A 21941-nucleotide genomic window follows, 5' to 3' on the forward strand; every position below is an offset into this window, starting at 1 on the left:
AGTGTTAGTCATTTTTGAGCTAGCTGAATGTAATGCACAGTGGCGGTGGAGCCAGAGGGGATCTGGGAAATGTTTTTGGAGGCCACTTCTATATCAAGAGAGAAATGATTCATTCACAAGCTGAGAGGATTCATGAAGCAATACGTTCAGAGAATGCAGGCCACAATGGAGTAACAGCTGCTGTGCATTCACATGCCTTATATGTAAAGATTGCTGCTCTAGTCGAACATAAAAGGGAAAATAAATGCTAAATGAACTATATTTAAAATCCATAATGATCAGCCATGGAAATTAAATTCAGAATGTGATCTTACCTCCATCCTGTCCTGCTTATAATTTAAGTTACGAGTAATTTTTATTAGCATTTCATGTTTAGTATCTTTCCCCACCCTTCAATATCTCCAGCATTTAACAATCTTGGTAATGATACAAGCAGTTATTAGGCTAACTGCTATATTAGTCTTGCATCTACAGGCAATATTACACAGATTAGAAGGCACATGATGCAAGAACATTTGAAGATCTCTGAGCACTGGGCAAATATGAGGGAATGAATCCTGATAACCAATCCTGTCGCATACTGTCAGGTTTATCACCATTTTATAGATGGGGAAAGCTGAGACTCGGGAAGTCTGTTGAAGAGCTGGGGGTGGAACTCAGATCTTTTGAGTTCTAGCCCATTGCTTTAGCCACTATCCTTCCCTTTGTAGTGGGCAGTTAGAAAAGAGGGCAGGGACCATGACTCCTGGACACGATTACCAGCTTTTTGCCACTAACTTGTATGATGACCCCGAGTAAATCACTTAACCATGCCAAACCTCTGTTCTTGGATGTCTAAAACGAAGGTATTGGCATTATGACACAAATGGTGTGATACATAATGTCTGTAAATTGCTGTACATGTGCAAAACACTGTTATGGCTGGTCAGCGGAGAAGGTGAAGATAAAGCTCAATACAGCCCATGGCCAACTTGACTGAATAATTTCTCCCAGCAAAGCTATATTTTTGCAGTACTTTGTGAATTTAAAACACAAACAGGCAATTCAGAATGTTATGGAAGAACAATTTAATTTCACATATTTTGTCCATCTCTATTTGTAGCAATTGCTTAGTTCTTTATCTCTTCAGTACAAAGCCTTCACAAGAAATGCTGTTCTTTGAGTCAGAGGTCCATTATCCTTCTACTGCAGGCTGAGATACATTGACAACATTGTTCACTGGCTACCTCCCCTTCTCTTAGGGTACGTCCAGACTACCCGCCGTATCGGTAGGTTGCAATCGATTTATCAGGGATCGATATATCGTGTCTCATCTAGACACGATATATTGATCCCCGAACGCACTCCCTGTCGACTCCGGAACTCCACCGGAGCGAGCGGCAGTAGTGGAGTCGACGGGGGAGCCGCAGACGTTGATCCCGTGCCGTGAGGACGGGAGTTAAGTCGGAATAAGATACTTCGACTTCAGCTACGGTATTCCCATAGCTGAAGTTGCGTATCTTACATCGACACCCCCGCTCCGCCCCCCTGTAGACTAGGCCTTAAAGAATTAATGGCACAGCTTATTCGAAATGCTTCACAGTTAACAACAAATGTTCATTGTTAAGCCTGTTGGATCCCTTCCCAACTGTACCCATGTGCTGCTGGTATTGCCAGTACTGTAATAATATCTGCGGTTGCTGGATAGTCTCTTACACATATTATGGGATTGTACGTCTCTTAGTATTTTTGAAAAGCTGAGTTGGGCATTAAATTCTCCTGGGACTCTCATCTTTTTTTATTTCTAGGAGAGTTCACAATTATTCAGGGGTTACACGAGGCACGTGGCTACTTGATATACTTATCGCTACAAAATCTTTGCCAGAGTTAAAACAAGGACACGAGCGCAGGACTGAGTGAGCTGGCAGGACTGCAGAGATGATCATTCAAATTAATGAATAAAGTGGATACTTGTAATGATGTTTGGTCCTTCTTTTAATATTTGTGTTTGCAATATATAGTGCAATGGTACCTTCATTTTTCATTGCTTTCTAGTTATGAGCAATATAAACATATAGGTACAATGTGCGTCTGTCAGTCCTGAGGGCAAAGACAAATGTACAGTGATTCCCAACCTTTTTTTCCTGCCTGGGACTCAAAATTCACCCTGTTTCTCACCACAACTCACCCATCCTTTAGCCAGATGCAAAATTGTGGGTTTGGAGTCACAGTAGGAACTTGCAAATGGATTTATTTGGGAGGGCGCTGGATGAATGTACGGGGGCAGGTGTTGAGATGAATGTTCTGGGACGTGAGTGTGAGATGATGACACAGTAGTGTTAGAAGTTGGGGGTCTGAATGGGGATATAAGGAGTCTCTCTCTCAACACCTCAACCACCCTCAACCTCCATGACAGCAGCATGCAATGCAATGAAACCCTTACAGTAAGTTTTATTTCTTGTATGTGTATATCAGACGCATTATATTTAGCTACCGACCTATCTATCTAAAGATTTTCTATAGTCCTCATCACTATAAAATGCTAAGTGCTTATTTTCACCCGATACACGTGCAAATATTGCAATTCCCATGTACAGTATCAGTCCGTTAAGAGGGAAAAGAGAAAGTGAAGAACTTCTTTCTAGCCCAGAGTTACATTATTCCATTTTATGGGGAGCAATTAGTAATCGATTATTTTGTTTTCTGGGTTGTGAAGCTGTTGACGAAGTCACAGTGTTTGGGTTTTGATCCTTATTCTCATCATTTAGCAGGGAAAGTTGCAATCTCTGTGGATGGGCTAATTACCTGCGCAGTCACATGACTGTTTTAGCCAATCATAAATTCATTTCTTAAGTCCCCTTTTATAATGTAAAAGTAACTTTTGTTTCTTAGGGACATGCAAAGAATTTATCAGCCTTCATCTGGAGCAGAACTGAGAAACAAATGATTCTAGAAGTTACCAAAACTAGATATGGAAAGGACGTACTAGGTCAAAATGGCCTTTCTTCTCGCTAGTACAGCATTGTTCCCGATATTCTATTCAAGTATCTTATCTGAACTGAAGATTATAATAGTGTTTGGCCTTTGTTTTATAACTCTGCCAATACGATTGTCCCTTTAACTGAATCATCCAAGCAGTTGGGGGGTGTCATAAACAGATAAGTAAGAGTTAATAGAACAGAAGTACTTCATATCTCTTTTGCCTGGAAAGGGTTAACAAGTCCAGTGAGCCTGGCTGTCACCTGACCAGAGGACCAATCAGGGGGCAGGATACTTTCAAATCTTGAGGGAGGGAAGATTTTGTGTGTGCTGTTAGTTTTTGGTGGTTGTTCACTTTGGGGCTCAGAGGGACCAGACGTGCAACCAGGTTTCTCTCCAATCTCCCTGATACAGGTTCTTATAGATTCAAAATAGTGAGTACTAGGTAGATAAAGCGAGTTAGGCTTATGCTTGTTTTCTTTATTTGCAAATGTGTATTTGGCTGGAAGGAGTTCAAATTGATATTTTGCTGAAAAGATTTTAATTTGTACTTGTATACTTAGGCTGGGAGGGTATTCCCAGTATCTATAACTGAAAGACCCTGTACCTATTCCATTTTAAATTTACAAAGATGATTTTTATTGTTTTTTCTTTCTTTAATTAAAAGCTTTTCTTGTTTAAGAACCTGATTGTTTTTTTATTCTGGTGTGAGACCCCAGGGGACTGGGTCTGGATCCACCAGGGAATTGGTGGGGAGAAAGGAGGGAAGGGAGAGAGAGAGGTTAATTTCTCTCTGTGTTAGGATTACTTTCTCTCTCAGGAAGAGTCTGGGAAGGGGAGAGAGAAGGAGGGGGGAAGGTGGATTTTCCTCTCTGTTTAAAGATTCAAGGAGTTTGAATCACAGTGATCTTCCAGGGTAACCCAGGGAGGGGAAGCCTGGGAGAGGCAATGGTGAGGGAAAGGGTTTACTTTCCTTGTGTTAAGATCCAGAGGGACTGGGTCTTGGGGGTCCCCGGGCAAGGTTTTGGGGGGACCAGAGTGTACCAGGCACTGGAATTCCTGGTTGGTGGCAGCGCTACAGGTACTAGGGTGATAATTGAGCTTAGAGGAATTCATGCTGGTACCCCATCTTTTGGACGCTAAGGTTCAGAGTGGGGAATTATACCATGACAGGGGGCAATTAACCTTTTTATTGTCTTTTTTTCCCCCTTTCTCTTTTCAGCTTTCAGTTTTTAGTAAAGTGATGTCAATTGCTTTGAAAACATGAAATATTGTCTAAGCCCTAAGTAATAAGCCAAATTATTTTAGCAAAATTAAAATCCTATTTAAGAAGTGCAAACCAATCTACAGACTGGGAAATTTTCTTTTGTGATCATTCATGTTATGTGATGTTTATATAAATTCATCTTGGGTCCAGTCCTGCATTCTTTATGTGCACAAAATTTCCCTGGAAAACAGTAGGAGTTTGGTGGGTGCATGGACCACAGGATCAGACCCAGTGTGCTGGTCTTGTTTCTCTTATTTCATGACTGATCAGTTTTGGGTCTGGGTCTCAATAAGATCCTCAGGTTTATGCCCTCTGTTTGGATTTTTATTTTTACTGTTAAAACAAATTAAACAGGGGAAGAGTGGAAAAAAATATGTCCAGTCTGATTTGAAACAGCTCTAGTGAACCAGTCCCCTTGGCAGACTGTTCCACAGATTAACAAACTTCACCCATTAAGAAATGTTTTCTGATATGGAAGGAAGCAGAGAACAGCCCCCCCAGCATAAAGGAGTGAAAATTTAAGTAGATCATTAGAAATGGAATTATAGGAAGAAAACTTCTCCCAGGCTTAATGGTGTCTTCACATATTTGTGGAAGATTTTTGTTCAGGAGACTGACTCTGGGGCACCTCTGTATATCCTATTTGCATTTACATGAAACTTGGCCCTGTAGTGAGAATATAGAATACATAGGAGTGGGATTAGTGACTTCAAGATTTCTAAATTTTTTCCCCATTTTTTTAGTAATAAAAGTTACTCCAATTTCTTGTTCTGATGCCTCCTGAAGGAAAACACGCTTCCCAAGCAGTGCAAAAAATTCATTTTAAACAAATAAACTCTTGCAACTTTAAAGAAAATAAACACAAAATTATTCAATGATCACTTTCTGTTGCAGTGAAATTGCATCATAAATACCTTGCCAACTGCAATGTACTACATTTGGTTATTGCAACCCAGAGGATGCTTTCAAGTTTAATTACAATCATTGTTCTTTTGTTTCCTTTGCCAGCTGGTGATGGAGTTCTGTGGTGCTGGCTCTGTCACTGATCTGATCAAGAACACAAAAGGGAACACTTTGAAGGAGGAATGGATTGCATACATCTGCAGGGAGATTTTACGGGTATGTGTCCAAAGTGAGCTACTGTAGTTCTAAATGTCATTCACCAAATGCAATGGTTGAAGGTTGGCTTTTTACACTTAGAAAAGAGGAAAAGCTTGTGAGATGGCACTTGAGGCTGTATAGCTAATATGCTGGCATAAGCTAATGCTTCTTAGGTGCCTGTAGGTGTGAATGATTCATGTGCTTGTCTGATGCATAATAAATAACTGCCAGTTAATGCACCTTAGCTCTGTTAGTTTCTCAACTTCTAACTCTATTTTTCCTTCAACAAAAATGTAATTCCCTTTAATAATAAATAAGTACAAAAATGTATTTAAGTTAGAATCCCATTTTCAATTAACAGAAAGGGAAGGCCTAATACAGATTCCTTCTGCAGACTGTGTTTTAAAAAGACATTTAATAACTGCCGACTCAAATGGCACATTTTTATTTTTCAATTTGCCTGGTGTCACTGGCTTCAGTGAGGATGTTGGAACTTTTATACCCAGGAGATAAGGGTTTGTTTGGAATGGCTTATACTGGGGAGTGCCAGTGTTCCGTAGCTGTGCATTGGTGCCTTCTGTAAATGATGCACTTCCATATGATGCCCATGTCATTCAGGTGTCCAGTCTACCTGATCATAATAGTATGACCTTAACATCTATGAATGTAAGAAATAAGTTTTGTGTTTAAGTCCATCGTAAACATGGTGTGGGAACCACGTACAGAATAGATTTCAAGAAACAACCACCATCTGAATGAGTGCCAAAAAACTGGCCAAGGAAGGCAGCGAGTGCTCAAACATGCACATGGAAGGCTATAAAATCCTCATGATGTTCCAGTTGCTGTCCAGTGGTGACTGAGCATTTGTTTATTTACAATATGTGCCACCATCCACACCATCCCCCGCAATTTGATGAGCAAAATAACAAGCATTGCAGCTAATCAGCTGTTGTAGTGACATTTCCTTCAGTCTCAGGAAACCACAGTTACACAGGCTTAGTTTAAATTTATGAACTGGTAAGCTTGTTTTGCAAAATAGGCTTACCACTGAGTCAGAAGCTAACCACCGGGTCATGATCCAGAGTCACCATCAGCCTCAACATTTGGCTATGCAATGCGTATTTGCAGTGGGGCACACCTTTGGAATGTCCCTTGCATCCGTGCATAATGTCACCTGTATCGTTGGCTCCAGCACCTCCTATGGGTCATCTGCTTCTCACTGGGTCTCCATGGCTCGGCCCTCCAACCAAGTCACAAAGTTCAAACCCTTTCTGGGGTAACTGAAAGGTCCAATTGAGAATCCAAACATCTGAATAATTCTTCTGTCCCCTTGGGGTACTGAAGTCTTCTACTTGCACTTACAAACCGTGTCTCAAGGCTCTCTCCCACAGGATCCTACTCTGTTTCCTGTGGGTCTGTTCCACCCATTATAGGCCCTAACTCAGCCCCCCTCCCCAGCTTCCAGGAGACTTCGCTGCTCCCTATGGGATTACCTCCATAGGAGAGTCTTGCCTCCTCTTCAATCCCTGAGGCCTACCCTGAGCTCTTCCCAGAAAGAAAGAGGGAACTTCCTGCTTTCGCTCTGCTGATTCTTCTCCCCTCAGCTGAGCTCAGCGCTGTTTAAGCTGTCCTCTGCAGGTGGCATCAGTCTCCATTACATCCATCTGGGATCAGTAATTGCCCCTACATTAACAGATCGGGGTGAGGATAAGAGGTAACTCCTAGGCCATGGGCCAGGCTGAGCTCAGCTTGCCTTGAAAAGCCACCCAGCCTATGACAGTGGTCTGCTCTTTCTATAGAGTTGAGGAGAGGAGAGTCATTGCATGATCTGTGACTCAAAGGGATTGGGGCTGTGGGGGAGGGGGAGAACCTGAGCCAGAAAAGGGATTTTTCTCCATCCTTGTTGTACATATGCTTAAGAAGGCAAGAAGGAACCTTTGGGACACTTCTAGTTCTTTGTCTCTCCTCTCTCCCAACCAGAAGCACTTCTGAAAGAAATGGTACTGTGCCAACTTTTTCTTTCTTTCTTTATATTGTGGTGGTGCCATTGTGCTAGATGCTGTACAAATACAGAACAAAAAGACAGTCACTGCCACAAAGAGCTTACAATCTAAGTAATTGCTTATAGTATCCCCATTCTTCTTTCAGGATCCTCCTATCCTTCATTCAGAAAACAGGTTTCCCTTTAATTATGAAAGAAAACGTAGTGTCGATAGTGCTTTTCATCCCATCTTTAAATAAACCCATAGGTTTAAAATACGGGGTGGGGATGGGCGGAAGGTCCAAAACCACAGAGGAGTTTGAGAGATTGGTAATACTGAAAGATGCCATTCTCAAGTGTTTAACATTGTTACTCTTTTGTGCTTTGTAACACAATTCAAGACACAAAATACAAAGGCAAGCTGACTTGTTACATATTTATGCACTGTACAGCAAAGGAAACTTCGGTCCATATACAATATATTTGTATTTAAAGTCTTCCAGGTATATTTTTAAAGATACAAGTATGCATTTATGTGGCTAGTGAAAAATCAATATAGTGTCTTGTTAGACAAATTTTCTAGCCTGCCCAAGGTGGCAGTCATTTTCTGTTAGGGAATACAGCTAATAGTAGTCCTTGTAGTTCATTAGTTAATTAGTCATTAAAATAATTCCAGGCCTATAGAAGTAAATTATTCATAGGACATTTAGGTGCATTTCAAATTAATTCATTCAGATCATTGATAGTAAAAGGGTGGCATGTAGAAGTATATGATCATATACTGAAAATGCTATATAACAGTGCGAGTCATTAATGGTGCTTATCTTGTCACTATAATCTATGGGAACTCATAAATATTATTTAAGATTGAAGGTTTGATGTGATTTTATAACACCTAGGGCTTGAGCCTACATAGCTGAGTGGAAGCTTTGCCATTTCCTTGGGTGTGCCGTAGGCTCAAACAGTTAGAGACTAAAACTGGAATAATTCAGTTAAGAATTGGAATGCATGAAGGCTTCTAGATCTCTGTAGTAGTCCCAAAGTAACAAGCATAAAATGACTAATAACTGCCAGCAGTGATAGTGGAAATTATTTTCTTTTTAAAAAATGAGCATTTAATATGAAATGAAAACCAATACAAAATTAATTTTTAAAGTAATCCATATTGTACCAGACTAGCAATATAGGTGGCTATTACTTTTAAACCCTGAAATAGTAAAACACAGAAAATAAAAATGCAGGTTGCACGAAGAAATTAATGAACTAATAAAAAGGCACAATGGAAAGCTAGTTTACCACTAGCCTTCCAAAGAGACTTTTAATTTGAGCTATGTGTCTATTAGAGATATGTGCAACTTTTAGTATTTGTGTTTTTAATAGCAGTTTTTAATGCATGTGAATACTATTTATTGGGCCAATGTAACGTGAGATCTGGTATTTCAGTTCCTGGTTGATAGAAATACAGAGAGAAGACCAAATTTTCTGTTTCAGCTACTCAAATGGCTCCCTAGAGCAAAAAAGCCCATGAAAAGACATTGCTATTCATACTGAGGTATTCAGGTTAATATTGGTTCTTGAAGTAACTGAATGCTTGGTCCTAAATCCTTATTGAATTTACAGTTCTTTTCACTCACCATATAAAGCACTGACTTCCATGAACACAGTTAAGTGGGTATTTCGTATTTTGTACACATGACAAAGTGTTTTGAGGTGATTTAATTCCAACACAAATCTCCCATTTTTGGTGAATAATTAGTGTGCTGATGGCAAGGGGGAAATGGTATAAAATAATACTCTTTGAATTTGGTTTCTACTGACCTTGCTTATCCACTGAATTTTCTAGGGTTTGAGTCATCTACACCAGCATAAAGTAATTCATCGAGACATCAAGGGGCAGAATGTATTGCTGACAGAAAATGCAGAAGTTAAGCTAGGTAAGAATGGTACAGAACTCGTAGCAAATATAAGGAAAGTGTGGTATGAGATTGGCTGGGAAGATGGAATGAAACTGGTAGAGAGTGAGTAACTGACTTGCCTTCTTTGGGAATGGGGACAGAATAGGTATCTTCTGAGAATATAGTTTTGTGCTGGACTCATTAAAATTGACTTGGATTTGACTAAATACCATGCACTAAATTATCATTGGATGATAGCTGACATCCAAATATAAAAAAATTTACATGCACTGACATTTGCTCGGTTCCACTATCACATTTTGACCTGTATGTGGATTTACACATTCATGATCATCTTTGCATATTGACCCCGTCTCTGCATGTTGAAAATTTGTTAATGTATAGTTCTACCCTGACCCTATCAGATGCCCTTGAGATTTAAATAGAAGATTCCATCTCAATTGCATGTTGGTGCACTGAACAATCAAAATCAGTCTTACACTGTGGTGGTCTTGTTGGTGCTGTGATCAATACACTTGAGAGAACCTCAGTCAGAGGAATTATTCTGCATTCTATTTCCAGTGTCACAGGGTTCCATCACCGCCCACCACCCTCCCATGCCCCACAACACAACAGTGAAGAGGAAAATATAGAAGACAGTACACAATTAGTTCAAAGAGAGCTTGAGGCTCAGCTGTCTAGCACCAGCATGTTAAAGCTGCACAAGGGGTACCTCAGGGATCTTACACAAGTGGAGCAATTGGGTGGAGAATCTCATTCAGTCATGTCCCTTCCCTCCCTTTATACAAGGAAAGGTGGTTTCAGCTCAGGACACAGTCTGGCTCATCCAGCTTTACAATGGGGGAGGGTTCCCTCTCCAAGGGGAAATTCTCCAGTCATTTTAAGTTACATGGTACAAAGTGAACTTTGAGAACCAGAGAATCTAGCCCAGAATATTTTACCATGGATTAGAAAGATATCACTTGTTGCTTCATTTTGCAGCTCCACATTTAACATTTCCCTATGATCCTTTGTCCTTAGCCTTTAGTTCCCTATCCCTGTTGTATTTATGCCATTTCCAGGAAGAGTATTTCCAGAAAATGGAGCTTTTAAAAATATGTGGCTTTCCTTGACACACATGAACAGAACAAAGGCTCTGGTTTGTTTCTGTTCCCAACCCTTATCTCCATTAGTACATGGAGTCATGATCTCTTCTTACTAAACTCTAGTAATGAGGAGCCTGTGCATTGTTCCCAACAATACAAAGAGATCAGATGGCCAAATCCATCCCTGCTAGGACTCCATTGAACTCAGGGGAGTTCAATCAGGGATGATTTTGGCCCAACACATCTTTTTTCTGAAGACTGAGAATAGTCAGTCTGTGTGAACTTAACGTGACTTTGATATATTTCAGTTGGAACATATGAAGATGGAAAATAATATTCAGTTTTGTCTTTGCCTTACTTATGAACATATCGTATTTTTTTATCCACAGTGGATTTCGGTGTCAGCGCTCAGCTCGACAGAACAGTGGGAAGAAGAAACACCTTCATTGGAACTCCTTATTGGATGGCTCCTGAAGTCATTGCATGTGATGAAAATCCTGATGCCACTTACGACTTCAAGGTACCCAGTCAAGCATCTTCTTGTTTACTTATGTGTTGCTACAAATGTAACATTCATGAGGTCTAAAAAATACTTATGAAAGTGTCCAAGTTAGTCAAAGTATTAAAATGAGCAAAGAGACTTGGAAAGAATATATCTCAGGTTAGACTTTTTTAATCACCATTGTCACTGTTTGAAATTACAGTTCTGATCATAAACATATGAAAAGGATACTTGATCTGATCTTAAATGTTGTGTCCCAGTCATAAACATTACTAATATTCAGGATTTTGGCAAAGGATTTGGCAGCTTTTAAAATTTGTAAGTGCACAATGAAGTGCAGAAAAGTTCTCTCCTGCATTACGGCAGTCAGATTCCAAGATGTCAGTCTGTTATTAATGTGAATCCTTGTCGTGCTGTTTAAGCATTAAAGATTACTGCAAAAGGTCTTTCTCAATACTGAATGAGGTATTAGGAGCTTCCTTTGAACTGTTGTGTTGTGCTGTTCAGTGCAGTATATTTAAATATTATCCTCTCAAGAGAAGAAGAGCTGAAATAATATTTTCAAGTCTGCATGTCTACCTGGCATTCACACAGAGATCTTATGGTTGTTGCATGTTCAAAAATTTGTGGGACCGTCCCAGTTATCACTAATCTGTTATGTCCTGCTTGGCATTCCAATTTTATTTGAAGCCTGATGACAACGTAACATCATCTCAGTGCCTATGACATTGTCATGAGGATGCAATGTTGCCATTGCCCAAGATCATGCCAAGAGGCAGGAATAGAAGCCAGGGATCATGACTCCCAGTTCAAACTAGAAATAGATAGAAGGTCAAATTGGGACTCCTGTATTCTACTCCTGACTTTAACTGTAGGCAAGTCTCTTAGGCCACTAATTCTGGGTGTCTCATTTTTTAATATCTAGCTTGGGGTGGTAAGAACCTGATTTTCAGAAGTGCTGGTCGTCTGGTATGCTCATCCCCTACATGGCTCAAGCTAGGCTTCCAAAATGAAGAGACAGTGTTGAAAAAATAAGTTTAAACCTTGCTGTGTGTTTGCCCATTCCACATCCCTTGAGGGCATTGTGAGAAATCATGTTTGGAAAGCACTGTTAGACCTTCTGAGGCAAGGACCTATAGAAGGCTAGCCACATATTAGTGATACGACTTTCCCATGTGACGATGCAAACATGCCACCATTGTGACACAGCATCACGGCCTTGATTGACAATTATTTTTCCCATGGGGCAAATAAAATATATATGATGGAGGGCCCAAAAATGTCCCCCAAAAAATCTCATACATTTCATCTGTTTAAATATGTCAGTCAGCAACTTTACAGATTGTTTCCTTGAGAGCAGCTGTCCAGCTTCAAACTTCATCCTGAGGGTTATTTAAATTGCTAATGATATGCACATGTGCAAATAGTTAATCCTCTTTGGTTAACCACTACGACATGCATCTGTTGAAGAGCTGGATAGTCTGTTTTATAGTAGGGATCATTTAGGGAACTTCTTTTTATATGTAACCCACATTAGCTACTATATGGTGTATCTCTGCTGGAAGCATTTTAGTTCAGATTCCAAAACTGTATGGGCAGTAGTAATGTTTCTTTAGTTAGTACATATAGTGTCTGCCAACTGGTTGACAAATACCTAAGCAGATTTAACCAATTAGCAGACACCCCAATCCTCTAGCTGGTTTTCCTTTATGTGTGTGTACGTACAGTCTGCACAATACTGCTCCTGAGACATGAACTGAAATCTTCGTGGTTCATAGGCCACGGCTCTGCTGAGGGAGCCAAGAAGGAGCATCCTCTTTCTAACTCAAAGAGGCAGTGGTGAGCTTGCCCCAGGTGTTTTTCTCTTTGCACATCTCACACCAGGGAGTGACTGCTGAATGGCATGGATTTGGTTTCATATATGTTGGCTCAGGGAAATGTAAATTATACTTCCCTGTGCCCCCGAGGGTATTCACTCCACAAGAGGGCAGGTGGTGCTGCCACCACGCTCCCCAAGGCATTTCCACTCTGGGGGATCAGCTTTACTCTTTGGCCAGCACTTCAAAGGAGTGTCCCATAAAGAGGTTGCATGGAGGATTTGCTGAATTGGCATTTCCCCTGGCTTCACTGGCAGTGCTCCTTCCAGCAAGCACAGCTCCTCCCTTGCAAATCCTCACCCAAGAAGATGTTCTGGCTCAGATACCCTGGGGGTTTCCATCTGCAGAATATATGCCCTTAGGCTAGTAAGCTTGTGGTTCACCTGTATGCCTGATTCCTCTTGAGATGCCCTCTGCTTTCTTGCTTGCTAGCACTAGATAGATTCCTTGCTAAATTGCATCTTCTAAATACAATTTGGAGAGGTTTATAGCCCAAAAAGGAGTCAGTCACTGGAAAGAGCACTTGAAATTCCTTGATATTGTTTAAAATCCTGGCTTTATATCTTCATAGCCAGCATTTCTTTCCTCAGAAATCCCTGATGTTTTCCTCCTTCCAAAATAGCTAGGATACTTAATATGCAGTGGAAGTGTGAGCAGGAGCTAGGATCAGAATTCCCCTATTGTCCTTGAGGATCAAATAGTCTTAGCAGACTAGATGTTTTGTCTCTGAAGCTGGCATTAGCTGTTTGTGGATATAAAACAAAAGGCTGATTGCTGCCGACTCTCCAAACTGCAGGGTGTTTTCAGAGCTTATTGTAATCTGGCGGCCACTGGATCTGGCTCCAGTCTTAGGTTCACCTCGCTATAGTTGATGCTGTAGCTTTGAAGTGAAAAGAGAAATGCAAATGACAAATTTTAAAAAGGATGCAAATCAGATCCTACAGATCTACAGTATAAAGCCAAATGGCCTGAGATAACAAATATAAAAGACTGGAATTAGAGGGTAAAAAAAAAGGAACCTCCACAAACTTAACCCTTTGGGGTGGGAAAACTGCTTCTGATCTCACTGTTTTCTTAGGCACATAGAGTTTGACTGTGTAATGTACAGATGGATTCAACAGATACCTCACAAAAATAAACCACACCACGAAAGGTGAATACAGAACTCACATTGTTGAGGTTTGTTTTTTTCCTAGAGGTTTCTTCTTTTTTGTTGACAAAAATCTTGTCAATATGCTTAGAATCAAAGGAAACAGAGATTGCTTCCTTTATTAAAATGAGATTATTGCAAATGTATTAGTGTGCTTTCTCTTTGCCAGGTGGACTGCAAAGCTTTTCTAATATTTTTTTTTGTAATTAAAACAATCCAAATAAGTATCAAATGTGTGTTTCCTGCTGTGTTTTTCCTTCCCTTTCAGACCCGCAGAGGTGATAATCCCTTTCTATAGCTAGTTAAAATCACTTGGCGTATTGTTTATAATCTTGAGCACCTGAGTACCAGAAGGCTGAGAAATTGTAAGGAGTTCAGAGAAGAGCAATAATGACGATGAAGGGATTGTAAGAATTGACCCATGTGGAAAGACTGAGATAGTCAATGTGCACTGTATAGCTTGAGTGAACAACAACAAAGGAGGACGTGATGGTTGACAGGAGATTGAAAGAGTAGCCAGGGAGTTTTTAGGACTGTATAGGGAATTGCATTTAGGACAACTGGAATGAAATTCCATAAGGAGAAAATTTAGGCTGAACAGCAGAAGAAATGTCTTGCCACTGACAATGATTAGACTTCGAAATAGTCTCCCAAGGGAGGTGACAGTGACCTGCCAACTGTGAATCTGAAACTAGGCTGGGCAAAGCTCTAAGAATATCTCAGCATGTCCAGTGGTTGGAGTGTGCGAGTAGCAGCCAGGATCTCTAAAGTTCTAAACCTGGGCTTCCTTCTAACTCTCGTTAGATTGGTAGCTTAAATTCTCTTTGGACTAAATTCAACCCTGATGTAACTCCATGAAGCGGGTGGAGTTTCAGCACAGATGAATTCTTCCCATCTGAGGATAACAATACAGTACTTACCTGCAAGACACATGCTGTGAGGATTAATGAGTTAATGGGCTTGATTCACCCCCTCTAGCACAGAAAAGTGTGAATTGTACCCTCCTGTGCCAGTAGAGGTGACTGCACCCAAAGGGTCTCCAGGGCCAGGGAAGTTCAACCTTGCATCAGAGTTTGTAAGAATCCTCCTGGTACAGACTGCCCAAAACTTCTGGTGAATCGGTCCATCTCTGAGTGCTGTGCACCTCTTGTTGGCCAGCACTACCTACGTGGGGGAATGCAGAGGTTTCCTGTAGGTGCCCTCGTGGCTGAGGAATTGCAGGCACCTTGCTCTGCCACAGCTGCCCTCTGAGCATACTCTGCCACTGAGGCAGAATTGAGTCCTGTGTTTGCAAGGTGATTTGTGGCTATAAAGAGTTACATAAATAAGTATTATTGCTAATTACATACAGTGAGGATCAGTCCTGCGCTGGCCCTTCAGGAAGGACTAGATGACCTAATAGGTCTCATCCATCTCTAAGCTGTGTTGTTTTAGTAGCTAACATAGTATGAAGAGATCTGTTTATGTACTTGAAGTGTCAACTCTTGCAGAGAAAACACTGAATCCTCAACTCGGTACCCCAGGTCTTGGCATGTGATTAAGGACCCAATATCATTCCCATTAGTCAGTGGGTCTCTGGGAGTAGGACTAGGTCCTAAATGCGTTCAAAAATTGGGCTTGGTGCTACTTTCACTAACACATCTGCAATTCTCCGTGCTGCTGTTGCTGTTTATTAAATTTCAGTAGCTCCCAGATGTGCTAAGTGCTTCCCAAACACACAGGAAGACACACTGCCTGCCCCTAACGCTTCAGAAAGCAAGAGAGAGGGCAGACAAACCACACATCTGATTAGATATAATATTCATTTTCTTTATATGATAAAAACGTGGTTTAGAGAGGTTTGGTTTTGAAGGGCGCATGCTGGGTTGAAATGGAGGTGGGGAAAGGTGGAGAGGGATTGCAGGAATGTGAGGGAACTGGATAAATGGAGAGCAAAACTGAAGGGGAGGTAGAGATAGAGGAAGGCAAAGAGGAAAGGTGAAAGCATAGTAGAAAGGGATCATGACTTCAATGGGAATAGCACCCTTGCATGGCAGGGCAGAATCAGGCTTATAATGTTTTAAAATATAACTATTTGTGATTTTTAAGTCTATCCATATAAAGAGAAGCCCCCGTGTAAAGACCACCCTGAATAGGCAGCCTCTTCCTTTAAGAGACCACTTTAAAGTATATCCCCAACGTTTCTAGTAAAAAAAATTGTTTGAGCTGTAGTTAAAGTTCCACCTCTACCAAGTAACCAATTGGTGCTGACCCCTCAGCTGCAGGTTGTGCTATAGTATGTTACTGATCTCCAATATTCAACAGCTTTATTTGATTGTGGCATTTATAAAAAGTCTTTTAATGCACCTATAACATCAAAATGACCAGGACTTTTACTCACATACCTCAGTGTAAGGAAATTAAAGAAGATATGAAGTCATGGCCTTGTCTTAAGGGGCCTACCAGAAGTGGGCAGAATACATTGTTGTATCATTGGGGAGGGGGGACAGCAGGGGAGTGAATCTGTGACCTTGCCAATCAACAGTGGATTAAGGTGTCCTGGATCCCAGGGCCGGAGCAAGTGGGGGACTCTGGCACCAGAACCATGGCCCCACCCCCTCTGCCTGTGAGCCCACCCCCATTCTGCCTCTTCTGCCTGTGGTCCTGCCCACAGCCCCACCCCATTCCAGCCCTTTTCCCAGAGCCCCACCTCCCTCATTCCTTTCTGCCCTCCCCACCACTGCTGTCTCAAGACTGGAGAAGCTCTGTGCCCCCACTGTGGCTTCATGGCTGCATCAAGGTGCAAGAGCTCCTCCGGCCCTGGGGCCATGGCAGGGGGAGATTTTTCCAGGGGCTCCAAATTGGCCAGGGCCCCATAGGGCCTGTGCAGTAATCCGCCACTGATCCCAAAGACAGTTGGCATCATTGCCTTCATATCAATGAAGACAGGAAATCATCTTAGCGGACTATAGTATAGAACTGGATATGCTGACAGGCACCAGAAGGCAAAGCTGTTGCCAGTGGACCCCTGCTGGAGTAGATGGCTGTACCTGAAAGTCTGGTCTTTTCCCCTGCTCTGCAGTGGAGTATATCATCTATAGGAAAGCTCCTCAGCTTTGCTTTAGCTGAGTCTCTTTATGGTGCCAGCTGGCTGTCCACCAGCCTCAGAGATGTGTCTGAGGCTATACTTCAAATGAAGGCACTGAAATTAGTCTGTGTTCTGTTTTTAATGTATTCGGTACTTGGTTATAAATCATTATACAGCTCTACCTACACAGTGTCTGGAGTAATGAATTACCTAACTTCTGCCAAAAGTAAGTTATATCATGGCCACTAAGGAAACTTATCACTTTCTCTCTCTCATATGCATATACATTAATTCTTTCCCGTGTCCTGGTAATTGAAGCATTTTCTCCAGTATGCAAGAACTGAAGTGTTTTGAGATTCATTAATGGATCTCAAAGCTTAAACCCAGCACATCAATGACTTCTAGATGCTCTCTAGCATGGGCAGTTGAACACCACTTACAAATGCTTCCTGGTGAATAGCCAGGAATATAAATGTTGCCAATTGAAAATGCAATGATCCCAGGAGAAGTGATAGGAGAGTTATATCAAGTGAGTGTTCCAAAACGAAGCTCCCCATTTGCTGTCGGTCTTCAGGAGATCAGTTGCTGAATTCGCCATGTTTGTTGCAGAAGGTTTCAGAGCAGAATACAAGGAAGCATATCTGTTTGTTTCTCCTCCCATTGGAGAAATGTAGCTCTCCTGTCTCCTGTTTAATCAACAGTACCTAGCTCAGTCTCCTCTTTCTTCTGAATTATCTCAAGACACTTTATATTTTTAAGCAATCCTAAGCAGCCTGTCTATGGGCACTGCATCAAATCCATTTGTAGATCATCTAATTTTAACTAGTGAGCTGTCCACTGCCAATTGGGCACACTGATTGATACTGTGGGCTATTTATGCCATCAGAGCAAGAGTATCAACTGAGCCAGTTGCTCCTAACACTAAAGTCTTGCTAGAAAGAATTAAAAGCATAGCCATGACATTCCACCTTTGTTCTGTTGCCCATTAATTTGATGGTGGTGCATATTGTGAAATTAGTTGCCATAGGGAGGGCTTAAAGGATTGGTAGGAGAACATGGAGCCTTCTAACATCAGGTCAAATCCAGCCCAGGTCAGTTGTAACACGAATGCATCCTTGATAACTATTTAGATTTCTATAGGTCATACTTCAGTCCAGTCCCTTGACAGCAGGGATCATCCCACTTCCTCTATGTGGAGAAGACACCTTGGCCCTGGCACACAGCTCCTGTGGGACATCTGTCCTGGAATTTGGTGGATCCCCTGAGATCTGGGGCTGGACACAATACTGCTTCTACAGAGGAAAGCAGGGCCCCTTACAGGGGAATTGGAAATTTGCCTTGCCCCCACACCTTCATCAGGGAAGGATTAGCAAGGCAGTTTAGATGGGAGGGATAGTCTAAGGGCTGACCTATGCCTAAAAGTTTTAGTGATATAACTATGTTTGTTAGGGGGTGAACTAATTTCCCGCCCCCGACATATCAGTAAAGCCCTAGCATCGGTCCAGGCCTACACAAGGAGCGCTTTGCTGGTATAGCTGTACCGGTATCTTGTACTGTTAAAGCACTCCCTAGTGGTGTGGACACAGTTTATACCATCACCATTGCTGGTAGAGCTTATTCCAGCCCTCAACCTCCTTTGTTGGTAGCTCTGACAGACAGAGCTATGCCACCTTGAGTTTATACTGTAGACCTGGCCTAGATTCATTTCTACCAGTATAAAGATGCCTTATACTGCAAAAGCTTACTTCCGTTCCTGAATCAGAATAAACTCTGCTGGAATAAACACTGCTATAATTGTGTCCACAGCAGAAGGGTTCTGTTGCTTGACTATACTGGTATAGTTAGAGGCAAAACTTCTGAGTGTAAACAAGTTCTTGGACTCGAGGGGTCCAAATTCTATATCTGGGTCTGCCACACACTGCATATGGCCTTGGGCAAGTCACTTCCCCTCTCTCTATCTCAGCTTCCCCATCTGTAATAAGAGGACGGTAAGATGTTGCTACATCATGAATATATGCAAGATGTTCAGCTACACCAGTAAAGATGCCTTAAATAAATAAATGAATCCAGTCTGATTTAGTCCATCCTCAGGCAAAAATTCCACTGAGAATTTGGCATGAATAAGGACTTCAGGGTTTGTCCCTCTGTCTACAGAGTGCCCCAGTCAATGGGACTGCCAATTTCACTCCTTTTCACAAGTATTAAAATGTTTCAAATGTGTTGAAGTAAAAAGGGAGAGGAGAGAAGGTGCAGCAGCTACAACAGAAGTTGGTATGAATGGTGTGGTGTCTGAGGAACAGTTTCCACATGTGCAGAAATTGCTTCACCCTCCCAGGAGAGGGAAAGAGCCATAGAGCAGGTTGAATCATATTGACTTCTTATTTACTCTGTCAGTGTATCTTGCTCTAGAGCAGGGGCAGGCAATCTATGGAGTCTGAAAGGGAAGGAAAAACACAGCAGGAAACACACATTTTATACTGATTTGGATTTTTGTAAGTTTTTTTTTAAAAATTAGAAAAGCTTTGCAGTCCACCTGGCAAAGAGAAAGCACACTAATACATTTGCAATAATCTCATTTTAGTAAAGGAAGCAATCTGTTTCCTTTGATTCTAAGCATATTGACAAGATTTCTGTCAAAAAAAAGAGGTGAATTTCAGTGGCACTCACACTGCCCAGGTCCTGGCCACTGGTCCGGGGGGCTCTGCATTTTAATTTAATTTTAAATGAAGCTTCTTAAACATTTTAAAAACCTTATTTACTTTACATACAACAATAGTTTAATTATATATTACAGACTTATAGAAAGAGACCTTCTAAAAATATTAAAATGTATTACTGGCACATGGAACCTTAAATTAGAGTGAATAAATGAAGACTCGGCACAGAACTTCTGAAAGGTTGCCGACCCCTGTCTAGGTCCAGAGGTGTCTTGTCCTTGCACACTGTACTCTGCCTTGTTCAGGTAGGGCTGCAGGTTAAAGTGCACACAAGTCAGAAGCTGGCAGTATTGGAAGAAGGAGCAGGGTGAAACAATTCAGCATAGAATTGCCCAGTGCTGCTTCAGCAGCTGAAATATCATGTGTCTGAGTCTCTGTATTTTACTCTGAAAAGATGTACTGCTTTATTATTGAAACATGATCACATTGGATGATGGGGCTTCCGAGTTCTCATGCGGCAATTGTTTTTCAGACATTCAAACAAAGTTAAAACCACATCTCCATTGGGGAGGGGAATCCTACTCACAATGCACTGACAATGAGAAAAACATAAAAGAAAATCTTCTGAGCCGTGATAAAATGGCCCAGAAACCCTTTCTATGGAGTGCAGTGCTGTCACTCCTCCCTCAGAGGACTCTCAATTGTTACAAGGTTCTTCTGTGCTAGACATTTCTCTGTATTTTGTTTTTCAGAGTGACTTATGGTCTTTGGGGATAACAGCCATCGAGATGGCAGAAGGTGCTCCTCGTAAGTAGACGCGCTGCCTTGGTTGAGTTATTACAACTAAATTGTAACTCGCTCTTATTTGCTAAGCACCAGCCATGCACGCTGTTTTGTACAACAGACTGCATACAAACAGTCCCCACGCCAAGGAGACGAAAAGTCTAAACAAGACTGACAAAGGGTGGACTGGGGAGCCCAGAGGAGGGGGTGAATGTTGAGAACTAAAACAGGAAGGTTTCTAGATGCTATGATAAGTCCGTGTGATCCACTGGATAGAACACTGGAATGGGAGTCAAGAGACTTGGATTCTGTCTCGCTGTCTCACTGACTCGTGATCTTGGGCTTCAATTTCTCCTAGTTGAAATGGGGATTAAAAATAATTACCCTTCTTTTTAAAGCACCCTGAGGTGTATGGATGAAAAACATTGTCAATGCACTGAGTATTATTTCAGTGGCCTTTCTTGTGACAAAAATAACAATGCAAAGGATTTAGCTGATGCATTTAGGTAGCTCGTAAACTTGTTAAGACTCCTATCAGTTTTATGCTAGGATCTTGTTTGTTAAAAGTAACCAGGGCAGAGATCCCTGCACATGCTATGGCTTTGAAATGCAGCAAATACGTGAGCTGTCGCCTGCATCAGTGCCTGTCAGTGTGGTTAAACACAAAGCTGCAGGCATACAAACTTCACAGCTAGCCCCTAAGTCTAAACCCAAACTCCAGGTACAGACATCCCCAAAGCTTGAGGGAGTTCAGATCTTGATCCAAGCTTTGCAGCGCCAGCCCATCTCTAGCGTCATGCCATTCCTTGGGCTGGAAGGTGCCTCTGGAGGGGTATTTAGTGGTATGTTAGAGTTCTTGTTACTTCAGAGAAATCCTGTCTCTAGATTCTCCATCTGTCCCAACATATGCTTTATCTGTGAAATGCTCAGTATCTGTTCTGCTTCCTGCCCTACCTAATGCCTCTTGTTGTACCTTTTAGCCCTTTGTGACATGCATCCCATGAGAGCTCTGTTCCTCATCCCCCGGAATCCAGCCCCACGGTTGAAATCGAAGAAGTGGTGAGTCTTGTCTTCACACTGAAGTTCCAATGCTGTAAAATGTTATTACTTGTTTGTATTGTTAGCACTAAACAATCTCTTTACAAGTTTAGGGGTCTGATCCTGTTTGTAGTGAAGTCACTGGTGTAATTTCATTGGGTACAGGATCAGGCCCTAAGGAAAGATTGCTTTGATCTCAGCTGGCTGCACTGTGTGGGTGGGGTGACAACTTCTCTTTGAGACAGAGAGAGAAAAGCTCTCTAATGTTGCCATTTCACAGCAAAGAGTTGGCTTTTCAGAAAAGGTTTATGCAGCCTGAAGCCACATGACACTTCACTTGGCTGCCATTTCTTTCCAAAGAGATTCCGTTTTCAAGTGGAAACATTTACTCATTCCAAAAAGGGATAGTTTATCTTGAAGGCTCAGGAATGTGAAGATTTGAACTAAGTTTGGGTTTTATTTTAAAATTTTGGAAGAGAAAAAATGCAGCAGCATCTTGAAGAAAAACAGGACACTCCAATAAAACACGCTTTAAAAAAATAAAGAATCCCTGAAGCCC

The 21941-nt window shown here is 41.5% G+C and overlaps 1 protein-coding gene across 1 annotated transcript in view; it reads left to right on the forward strand.

The window, feature by feature from the left end:
- The window catches only part of TNIK (TRAF2 and NCK interacting kinase), a 304472-nt gene that overhangs the window by 191959 nt on the left and 90572 nt on the right, over window positions 1-21941 (forward strand). The window contains 5 exon segments of the mRNA XM_030575025.1: window positions 5234-5344; window positions 9151-9241; window positions 10698-10828; window positions 20314-20368; window positions 21325-21403. Coding sequence (XP_030430885.1) covers window positions 5234-5344; window positions 9151-9241; window positions 10698-10828; window positions 20314-20368; window positions 21325-21403 — 467 coding nt within the window.

The sequence above is a fragment of the Gopherus evgoodei genome, chromosome 9 (genome assembly GCF_007399415.2).
Source record: "Gopherus evgoodei ecotype Sinaloan lineage chromosome 9, rGopEvg1_v1.p, whole genome shotgun sequence".
NCBI classification, from domain to species: Eukaryota; Metazoa; Chordata; order Testudines; family Testudinidae; genus Gopherus; species Gopherus evgoodei.